General features: G+C 35.9%; 1 protein-coding gene across 1 annotated transcript; it reads left to right on the forward strand.

The window, feature by feature from the left end:
• Positions 1-1,518: 1,518 nt before the first annotated feature.
• On the forward strand, positions 1,519-3,710 carry LOC112239609 (cilia- and flagella-associated protein 251). Its single transcript, XM_024408045.2, has 2 exons — positions 1,519-2,155; positions 3,247-3,710. The coding sequence occupies exons 1-2, from the start codon at positions 1,819-1,821 to the stop codon at positions 3,450-3,452; spliced, it is 543 nt and encodes a 180-aa protein (XP_024263813.2). The 5' UTR covers positions 1,519-1,818; the 3' UTR covers positions 3,453-3,710.
• The last annotated feature ends 8,409 nt before the right edge of the window (positions 3,711-12,119 follow it).

Consider the following 12,119-nt stretch of genomic DNA (forward strand, 5'->3'; position numbering starts at 1 on the left):
AACACTGGTATAATAATGGAACACTGGTCACTTTAATAATGGAACACTGGTCACTATAATAATGGAACACTGGTCACTATGGAACATAATGGAACACTGGTCACTATAATAATGGAACACTGGTCACTTTAATAATGGAACACTGGTCACTATAATAATGGAACACTGGTCACTTTAATAATGGAACACTGGTCACTATAATAATGGAACACTGGTCACTATAATAATGGAACACTGGTCACTATAATAATGGAACACTGGTCACTTTAATAATGGAACACTGATCACTATAATAATGGAACACTGGTCACTATAATAATGGAACACTGGTCACTATAATAATGGAACACTGGTCACTATAATAATGGAACACTGGTCACTATAATAATGGAACACTGGTCACTTTAATAATGGAACACTGGTCACTATAATAATGGAACACTGGTCACTATAATAATGGAACACTGGTCACTATAATAATGGAACACTGGTCACTAATAATGGAACACTGGTCACTTTAATAATGGAACACTGGTCACTAATAATGGAACACCGGTCACTTTAATAATGGTACACTGGTCGCTAATAATGGAACACTGGTCACTATAATAATGGAACACTGGTCACTTTAATAATGGAACACTGGTCACTATAATAATGGAACACTGGTCACTAATAATAATGGAACACTGGTCACTATAATAATGGAACACTGGTCACTATAATAATGGAACACTGGTCACTATAATAATGGAACACTGGTCACTAATAATAATGGAACACTGGTCACTATAATAATGGAACACTGGTCACTAATAATAATGGAACACTGGTCACTATAATAATGGAACACTGGTCACTATAATAATGAACACTGGTCACTAATAATAATGGAACACTGGTCACTATAATAATGGAACACTGGTCACTTTAAGAATGGACCACTGGTCACTATAATAATGGAACACTGGTCACTTTGATAATGGAACACTGGTCACTTCAATAATGGAATCACTGGTCACTTTAATAATGGAACACGGGTCACTTTATTAATGGAACACTGGTCACTTCAATAATGGAACACTGGTCACTATAATAATGGAACACTGGTCACTAATAATGGAACACTGGTCACTTTAATAATGGAACACTGGTCACTTTAATAATGGAACACTGGTCACTTTAATAATGGAACACTGGTCACTTTAATAATGGAACACTGGTCACTTTAATAATGGAACACTGGTCACTTTAATAATGGAACACTGGTCACTTTAATAATGTTCACATACTGTTTTACACACTTCATATGTATTTTCAGTTAGCTTTGTTTTCCTCTAGCTATTCTCCAGTTTGCTCCCAGCCGCTTTCATAGACCGTAGATCACTGTTAAACCATGGTGCAGATTTGTTTGTTTGACTGAATTACTATGACATTTCCTTAAATGTAGTCAGATACGTAGCAGATAGAAAGTATGTTTTAAATGAAATGAAATACACTTTTACTCTCAACTGCGTTACCAACTCCAGTCAGCAGATGGCGATGAGCGTCTTTCAGGCGACGCTGCCAGTGTGACGTATAATCTAGTGGACGGGACGTTTCTTCAACAACGACAGCTGGTCAGACACCTCGGTAGCTTTCTGGCAAACATAGCTACAACATTCACACTCTTTACACTGTTTTGGTGTTTTAAAGTTCTGTCGTTTAGCTAGTTACCTTATTTAATGTTATATGTACATTGTTACTCAGCTAGCTGGCTTAATAAGTTAGTTTAGAGCTAGGCTAGTCGCTAATGCTACCTAGCTAACATCCCCGACCATGAGTTCATTGAGCTGCTCTCCTCCTGATGAAGAAGAGGAGGTCTGCTGGACGGAGAAAGAAGCTCTGTGGCTGAACATTGTCGTGAAAGAGGAGAAAAAAGAGGAGGATGTCACCGTTAAAAAACAATTAGAGGTTGAGTCTGTTCCGGTTAAAGAAGAAGAGAAAGACGTTTCAGTGAAAGAAGAGGAAGGCGCGTTCAGAGTGAAAGAGGAGGAGGATGTTACAGTAAAAGAAGATGAGGAAGAGCAAGAGGAGGCTGCAGGGGAGGAGGGGGAGATGACTGTCACATTGAAAGAAGACGACGAGGAGGAGACAGAAGATCTGATTAAGACCAGTAAGTACTTTCTTAATAACAGGATCACAACCTCTGTTCGCCCAATAATGGACGAAAGAAGTCTGACGTGACTCAGTATAGTCCAAGGACCAGACATGTTCTGCTTTGATGCGAATTGGCTCCAAAACAGTAGTAGTACTACATCTAAATGTGAATCCATTCTCAATTGTGGTACGGTTCCAGAAACCTAAATCTCTCTACGTTCATATCACATCAAAAATAATTTCACAAATATACTCTTACTGCACACGTTTTTAAACCGGTTTTAACACAGTTGCAGCCGACAGTGTTTTTCATCGACAACACCTTTGTGGCGTCCGTATTCCGTTAAAAGGGCAAATGACATGCCCTCCTCAGTGGGTAATGTCAGTCTTGTAGGTGAAATGAAGATTAAGATTGTAACAATGACAGCCCATTATATATATATCATTATTCATCATTTTATATCATTATATATATATATATATATATATATATGTATATATATATATGTGTATATATATATGTATCATTATTTAGACTTGTTGAGGGAAAATCAAGGACTGAAGGGGGGCATGAATGAAAAAATGTCAGAGTAATACTTTAAATTCATGAGGTGATTGGGGGACTAAACCTGATAGTATAACAATAGTAGTGATGTTCTACCACAGCTTCAGATGATAAGGTGTTGTTCAGTCAGGCAGTTCAGAAAGGCTGGGCAGTAGTTTAAAAGGAGGGGGCAGCGATGTCACAGAGGGAGCAGCGACGTCACAGAGGGGGCAGCGACGTCACAGAGGGGGCAGCGATGTCACAGAGGGAGCAGCGATGTCACAGAGGGGGCAGCGATGTCACAGAGGGGGCAGCGATGTCACAGAGGGAGCAGCGATGTCAGAGGGAGCAGCGATGTCACAGAGGGGGCAGCGATGTCACAGAGGGGGCAGCGATGTCACAGAGGGGGCAGCGATGTCACAGAGGGGAGCAGCGATGTCAGTTACTCAGACCGGAGCTCTTCACCAGGCTCCTCCTCTAACATGGAGCCAGTTTTATCATGTAGAAGTTTTATTCAGGTCTCTATTAAGTATTTAACTAAATAATCTGTTTGTCTTTGGCAGGAGAGAGACCAGACTCTCACTCTGACAGCGGAAAGAGTCCTTCAGGGGAACCAGACCCAGAGACGCCCAAACCAGGGAGACAACACCACTGCTCCCAATGTGAAAAGAGATTTTCCAAATCAGGGGACCTAAAACGGCATGAGAGGATACACACAGGGAGAAGCCTTTCCAATGTTCCCAGTGTGGAAAGTGTTTTAACCGCTTAAGCAACCTGAAGGCGCATGAGAGGACACACACACATTATTTCCAATGTTCCCACTGTGGGAAGCGTTTTGCCTGCTTAAGCAGGCTGAAGAGGCATGAGAGGACACACACAGGGGGGAATCCTTTCCAATGTTCCCAGTGTGGGAAGCGTTTTACCCACTTAAGGAGCCTGACTACGCATGAGAGGACACACACACGGGAAAATCCTTTCCAATGTTCCCAGTGTGGAAAGCATTTTACCCGCTTAAAGAGCCTGATGACGCATGAGAGGATACACACAGGGGAAAAGCCTTTCCAATGTTCCCAGTGTGGGAAGCATTTTACCCGCTTAAGGAGCCTGGAGGAGCATGAAAGGATACACACAAGGGAAAATCCTTTCCAATGTTCCCAGTGTGGAAAGCGTTTTACCCGCTTAAGGAGCCTGGAGGAGCATGAGAGGACACACACAGGGGAAAAGCCTTTCCAATGCTCCCAGTGTGGAAAGAGTTTTACCCGCTTAAGTAGCCTGAAGAAGCATGAAAAGATACACACAGGGGAAAAGCCCTACCAGTGCTCTCATTGTGGAAAGACATTTTCCCAGTCAGAGGACCTGAAATCACATGGGAGAATAGAGAGGCTGTGTTCTGACTTGTGTTTTTGACCTGAGAATTTAGGTTTTTGTTTATGCCAAATGAAATCATATTGTTAACATGAAATCATTAACAAAATGGACCTACTCTTTTCAAGTTTTCATCTGGAGATGATAAATACTATAAATGATAAATACTATACAATGGATGAAATTTCATCCATTGCATACGAGTATAAACCCTCTAATATTGTTCATTATATTTTTGGGATATTGCTAAATGTTAATTATTATATAGATGAATGGAGTTTTGGATTTCTTGATTCTAACCTTAAACCTCTGGGATTTGATGTGATCTGGCTTTTCACTAAATGAATTTGATTTGAATACATGATGTAGATATTGCACCATGTAAATTATGGAATAGATTAATAGAATGTGCATTTCTTGATTTTGAACTTTGAAACCTCTTGAATTGAGTCGTTTTGTTTCATTGAGTTAATATGTTTACTAGTCGTCAAGATAAAGGACGATGAAAATGTGGTGGTGTTTTTATAACAACATTGATAAGTTGTTGAACTGAGGAACATGAATGTTCCCATCAATTCCACTATGTAGAAGCAGTATAGAGTTGTTTATTTTGATATTATCTGTTGACTGAATAAATCAGAATTTGCATTGAATGCAGATGTGTAGTAGATGTGAAGTTTATTTTAAATTCTCACCAATCGATCAACAAAAACGTGTCTTTGTCAGTCTCTATAATATTAAACTTTTGAAAGAAATGAAAGATAAAAAGTAGAATAAAGCTCCATGGTAGCTAATACAGTAGAGTAGAATAATGCTCCATGGTAGCTAATACAGTAGAATAGAATAAGGCTCCATGGTAGCTAATACAGTAGAATAGAATAAGGCTCCATGGTAGCTAATACATTATAATAGAATAAGGCTCCATGGTAGCTAATACATTATAATAGAATAAGGCTCCATGGTAGCTAATACAGTAGAGTAGAATAAGGCTCCATGGTAGCTAATACATTAGAATAGAATAAGGCTCCATGGTAGCTAATACAGTATAATAGAATAAGGCTCCATGGTAGCTAATACATTAGAATAGAATAAGGCTCCAAGTTAGCTAATACATTATAATATAATAAGGCTCCATGGTAGCTAATACATTAGAATAGAATAAGGCTCCATGGTAGCTAATACATTATAATAGAATAAGGCTCCATGGTAGCTAATACATTATAATATAATAAGGCTCCATGGTAGCTAATACAGTAGAGTAGAATAAGGCTCCATGGTAGCTAATACAGTAGAGTAGAATAAGGCTCCATGGTAGCTAATACATTAGAATAGAATAAGGCTCCATGGTAGCTAATACAGTAGAATAGAATAAGGCTCCATGGTAGCTAATACAATATAATAGAATAAGGCTCCATGGTAGCTAATACATTATAATATAATAAGGCACCATGGTAGCTAATACAGTAGAATAGAATAAGGCTCCATGGTAGCTAATACATTATAATATAATAAGGCTCCATGGTAACTAATACAGTAGAGTAGAATAAGGCACCATGGTAGCTAATACAGTAGAATAGAATAAGGCTCCATGGTAGCTAATACAGTAGAGTAGAATAAGGCACCATGGTAGCTAATACAGTAGAGTAGAATAAGGCTCCATGGTAGCTAATACATTATAATAGAATAAGGCACCATGGTAGCTAATACATTATAATATAATAAGGCACCATGGTAGCTAATACAGTAGAGTAGAATAAGGCTCCATGGTAGCTAATACAGTATAATAGAATAAGGCTCCATGTTAGCTAATACAGTAGAATATGATAAGGCTCCATGGTAGACAATACATTATAGTAGAATAAGGCTCCATGGTAGCTAATACGTTATAATAGAATAATGCTCCATGGTAGCTAATACATTATAATATAATAAGGCTCTATGGTAGCTAATACATTCGAATAAGGCTCCATGGTAGCTAATACATTATAATATAATAAGGCTCTATGGTAGCTAATCCAGTAGAATATGATAAGGCTCCATGGTAGATAATACGTTATAATAGAATAAGGCTCCATGGTAACTAATACATTATAATAGAATAAGGCTCCATGGTAGCTAATACATTATAACAAGGCTCCGTGGTAGCTAATACATTATAATAGAATAAGGCTCCATGTTAGCTAATACATTATATTAGAATAAGGCTCCATGGTAGCTAATACATTATAATAAGGCTCCATGGTAGCTAATACATTATAATAGAATAAGGCTCCATGTTAGCTAATACATTAGACTAGAATAAGGCTCCATGGAAGCTAATACATTATAATAAGGCTCCATGGTAGCTAATACATTATAATAGAATAAGGCTCCATGGTAACTAATACAGAAGAATAGAATAAGGCACCATGGTAGCTAATACAGTGGAATAGAATAAGGCACCATGGTAGCTAATACATTAGAATAAGGCTCTATGGTAGCTAATCCAGTAGAATATGATAAGGCTCCATGGTAGCTAATACATTATAGTAGAATAAGGCTCCATGGTAGCTAATACATTAGAATAGAATAAGGCTCCATGGTAGCTAATACATTATAATAAGGCACCATGGTAGCTAATACATTAGAATAAGGCTCCATGGTAGCTAATACATTATAATATAATAAGGCTCTATGGTAACTAATCCAGTAGAATATGATAAGGCTCCACGGTAGGTAATACATTATAGTAGAATAAGGCTCCATGGTAGCTAATACATTATAATAGAATAATGCTCCATGGTAGCTAATACATTAGAATAGAATAAGGCTCCATGTTAGCTAATACATTAGACTAGAATAAGGCTCCATGGTAGCTAATACATTATAATAAGGCACCATGGTAGCTAATACATTAGAATAAGGCTCCATGGTAGATAATACATTATAATATAATAAGGCTCTATGGTAGCAAATCCAGTAGAATATGATAAGGCTCCATGGTAGATAATACATTATAGTAGAATAAGGCTCCATGGTAGCTAATACGTTATAATAGAATAATGCTCCATGGTAGCTAATACATTATAATATAATAAGGCTCTATGGTAACTAATCCAGTAGAATATGATAAGGCTCCATGGTAGGTAATACATTATAGTAGAATAAGGCTCCATGGTAGCTAATACATTATAATAGAATAATGCTCCATGGTAGCTAATACATTAGAATAGAATAAGGCTCCATGTTAGCTAATACATTAGACTAGAATAAGGCTCCATGGTAGCTAATACATTATAATAAGGCACCATGGTAGCTAATACATTAGAATAAGGCTCCATGGTAGATAATATTATAATATAATAAGGCTCTATGGTAGCAAATCCAGTAGAATATGATAAGGCTCCATGGTAGATAATACATCATAGTAGAATAAGGCTCCATGGTAGCTAATACGTTATAATAGAATAATGCTCCATGGTAGCTAATACATTATAATATAATAAGGCTCTATGGTAACTAATCCAGTAGAATATGATAAGGCTCCACGGTAGGTAATACATTATAGTAGAATAAGGCTCCATGGTAGCTAATACATTATAATAGAATAATGCTCCATGGTAGCTAATACATTAGAATAGAATAAGGCTCCATGTTAGCTAATACATTAGAATAAGGCTCCATGGTAGCTAATACATTATAATATAATAAGGCTCTGTGGTAGCTAATCCAGTAGAATATGATAAGGCTCCATGGTAGTTAATACATTATAGTAGAATAAGGCTCCATGGTAGCTAATACATTATAATAGAATAATGCTCCATGGTAGCTAATACATTAGAATAGAATAAGGCTCCATGGTAGCTAATACATTATAATAAGGCTCCATGGTAGCTAATACATTATAATAGAATAAGGCTCCATGTTAGCTAATACATTATAATAGAATAAGGCTCCATGGTAGCTAATACATTATAATAGAATAATGCCCCAATGGTAGCTAATACATTATAATAGAATAAGGCTCCATGGTAGCTAATACATTCGACTAGAATAAGGCTCCATGGTAGCTAATACAGTAGAATAAGGCTCCATGGTAGCTAATACATTATAATAGAATAAGGCTCCATGGTAGCTAATACAGTAGAATAGAATAAGGCTCCATGGTAGCTAATACAGTATAATAGAATAAGGCTCCATGGTAGCTAATACAGTAGAATAGAATAAGGCTCCATGGTAGCTAATACAGTATAATAGAATAAGGCTCCATGGTAGCTAATACAGTAGAGTAGAATAAGGCTCCATGGTAACTAATACAGTAGAATAGAATAAGGCTCCATGGTAGCTAATACATTATAATAGAATAAGGCTCCATGGTAGCTAATACATTATAATAGAATAAGCCTCCATGGTAGCTAATACATTATAATAGAATAAGGCTCCATGGTAGCTAATACATTATAATAAGGCTCCATGGTAGCTAATACATTATAATAGAATAAGGCTCCATGGTAGCTAATACATTAGACTAGAATAAGGCTCCATGGTAGCTAATACATTATAATAAGGCTCCATGGTAGCTAATACATTATAATAGAATAAGGCTCCATGGTAACTAATACAGTAGAATAGAATAAGGCACCATGGTAGCTATTACAGTAGAATAGAATAAGGCTCCATGGTAGCTAATACATTATAATAAGGCTCCATGGTAGCTAATACATTATAATAGAATAAGGTTCCATGGTAGCTAATACAGTAGAATAGAATAAGGCTCCATGGTAGCTAATACAGTAGAATAGAATAAGGCTCCATGGTAGCTAATACATTATAATAGAAGAAGGCATGGTAGCTATTACATTATAATAGAATAATGCTCCATGGTAGCTAATACATTAGAATATAATAAGGCTCTGTGGTAGCTAATCCAGTAGAATATGATAAGGCTCCATGGTAGTTAATACATTATAGTAGAATAAGGCTCCATGGTAGCTAATATATTATAATAGAATAATGCTCCATGGTAGCTAATACATTAGAATAGAATAAGGCTCCATGGTAGCTAATACATTATAATAAGGCTCCATGGTAGCTAATACATTATAATAGAATAAGGCTCCATGTTAGCTAATACATTATAATAGAATAAGGCTCCATGGTAGCTAATACATTATAATAAGGCTCCATGGTAGCTAATACATTATAATAGAATAAGGCTCCATGGTAGCTAATACATTATAATAGAATAAGGCTCCATGGTAGCTAATACATTCGACTAGAATAAGGCTCCATGGTAGCTAATACATTATAATAAGGCTCCATGGTAGCTAATACATTATAATAGAATAGAATAAGGCTCCATGGTAGCTAATACAGTAGAATAGAATAAGGCTCCATGGTAGCTAATACAGTAGAATAGAATAAGGCTCCATGGTAGCTAATACAGTAGAGTAGAATAAGGCTCCATGGTAACTAATACATTAGAATAGAATAAGGCTCCATGGTAGCTAATACATTATAATAGAAGAAGGCTCCATGGTGGTAGCTAATACATTATAATAGAATAAGCCTCCATGGTAGCTAATACATTAGAATAGAATAAAGCTCCATGGTAGCTAATACATTATAATATAATAAGGCTCCATGGTAGCTAATACATTATAATATAAAAAGGCTCCATGGTAGCTAATACATTAGAATAGAATAAAGCTCCATGGTAGCTAATACATTATAATAGAATAAGGCTCCATGCTAGCTAATACATTATAATAGAATAAGGCTCCATGGTAACTAATACATTATAATAGAATAAGGCTCCATGGTAGCTAATACATTATAATAAGTCTCCACGGTAGCTAATACATTATAATAGAATAAGGCTCCATGTTAGCTATTACATTAGACTAGAATAAGGCTCCATGGAAGCTAATACATTATAATAAGGCTCCATGGTAGCTAATACATTATAATAGAATAAGGCTCCATGGTAACTAATACAGAAGAATATAATAAGGCACCATGGTAGCTAATACAGTGGAATAGAATAAGGCACCATGGTAGCTAAAACAGTGGAATAGAATAAGGCTCTTTGGTAGCTAATCCAGTAGAATATGATACGGCTCCATGGTAGATAATAGATTATAGTAGAATAAGGCTCCATGGTAGCTAATACATTATAATAGAATAATGCTCCAAGGTAGCTAATACATTAGAATAGAATAATGCTCCATGGTAGCTAATACATTATAATAAGGCTCCATGGTAGCTAATACATTATAAAAGAATAAGGCTCCATGGTAGCTAATACATTATGAAAGAATAAGGCTCCATGGTAGCTAATACATTATAGTAAGGCTCCATGGTAGCTAATACATTATAATAGAATAAGGCTCCATGGTAGCTAATACATTATAATAAGGCTCCATGGTAGCTAATACATTATAATAGAATAAGGCTCCATGGTAGCTAATACATTAGACTAGAATAAGGCTCCATGGTAGCTAATACATTATAATAAGGCTCCATGGTAGCTAATACATTATAATAGAATAAGGCTCCATGGTAACTAATACAGTAGAATAGAATAAGGCACCATGGTAGCTATTACAGTAGAATAGAATAAGGCTCCATGGTAGCTAATACATTATAATAAGGCTCCATGGTAGCTAATACATTATAATAGAATAAGGTTCCATGGTAGCTAATACAGTAGAATAGAATAAGGCTCCATGGTAGCTAATACAGTAGAATAGAATAAGGCTCCATGGTAGCTAATACATTATAATAGAAGAAGGCATGGTAGCTATTACATTATAATAGAATAATGCTCCATGGTAGCTAATGCATTAGAATATAATAAGGCTCTGTGGTAGCTAATCCAGTAGAATATGATAAGGCTCCATGGTAGTTAATACATTATAGTAGAATAAGGCTCCATGGTAGCTAATACATTATAATAGAATAATGCTCCATGGTAGCTAATACATTAGAATAGAATAAGGCTCCATGGTAGCTAATACATTATAATAAGGCTCCATGGTAGCTAATACATTATAATAGAATAAGGCTCCATGTTAGCTAATACATTATAATAGAATAAGGCTCCATGGTAGCTAATACATTATAAACATTATAATAAGGCTCCATGGTAGCTAATACATTATAATAGAATAAGGCTCCATGGTAGCTAATACATTATAATAGAATAAGGCTCCATGGTAGCTAATACATTCGACTAGAATAAGGCTCCATGGTAGCTAATACATTATAATAAGGCTCCATGGTAGCTAATACATTATAATAGAATAAGGCTCCATGGTAACTAATACAGTAGAATAGAATAAGGCACCATGGTAGCTAATACAGTAGAATAGAATAGGGTTCCATGGTAGCTAATACAGTAGAATAGAATAAGGCTCCATGGTAGCTAATACAGTAGAATAGAATAAGGCTCCATGGTAGCTAATACATTATAATAGAAGAAGGCTCCATGGTGGTAGCTAATACATTATAATAGAATAAGCCTCCATGGTAGCTAATACATTATAATAGAATAAAGCTCCATGGTAGCTAATACATTATAATATAAAAAGGCTCCATGGTAGCTAATACATTAGAATAGAATAAAGCTCCATGGTAGCTAATACATTATAATATAATAAGGCTCCATGGTAGCTAATACATTATAATATAAAAAGGCTCCATGGTAGCTAATACATTAGAATAGAATAAAGCTCCATGGTAGCTAATACATTAGAATAGAATAAGGCTCCATGCTAGCTAATACATTATAATAGAATAAGGCTCCATGGTAACTAATACATTATAATAGAATAAGGCTCCATGGTAGCTATTACATTAGAATAGAATAAGGCTCCATGGTAGCTAATACATTATAACAAGGCTCCATGGTAGCTAATACATTATAACAAGGCTCCATGGTAGCTAATACATTATAATAGAATAAGGCTCCATGTTAGCTAATACATTATAATAGAATAAGGCTCCATGGTAGCTAATACGTTATAATAAGGCTCCACGGTAGCTAATACATTATAATAGAATAAGGCTCCATGTTAGCTATTACATTAGA

Source organism: Oncorhynchus tshawytscha, unplaced genomic scaffold, assembly GCF_018296145.1.
Source record: "Oncorhynchus tshawytscha isolate Ot180627B unplaced genomic scaffold, Otsh_v2.0 Un_contig_3062_pilon_pilon, whole genome shotgun sequence".
NCBI classification, from domain to species: Eukaryota; Metazoa; Chordata; class Actinopteri; order Salmoniformes; family Salmonidae; genus Oncorhynchus; species Oncorhynchus tshawytscha.

Excerpts from the sequence above, each read along its gene's own strand:
- LOC112239609 (XM_024408045.2), top strand. The coding sequence starts at position 1,819 with ATGAGTTCATTGAGCTGCTCTCCTCCTGATGAAGAAGAGGAGGTCTGC. Across the intron at positions 2,156-3,246 it reads AGAAGATCTGATTAAGACCA|GAGAGAGACCAGACTCTCAC; the intron begins GTAAGTACTTTC and ends TGTCTTTGGCAG.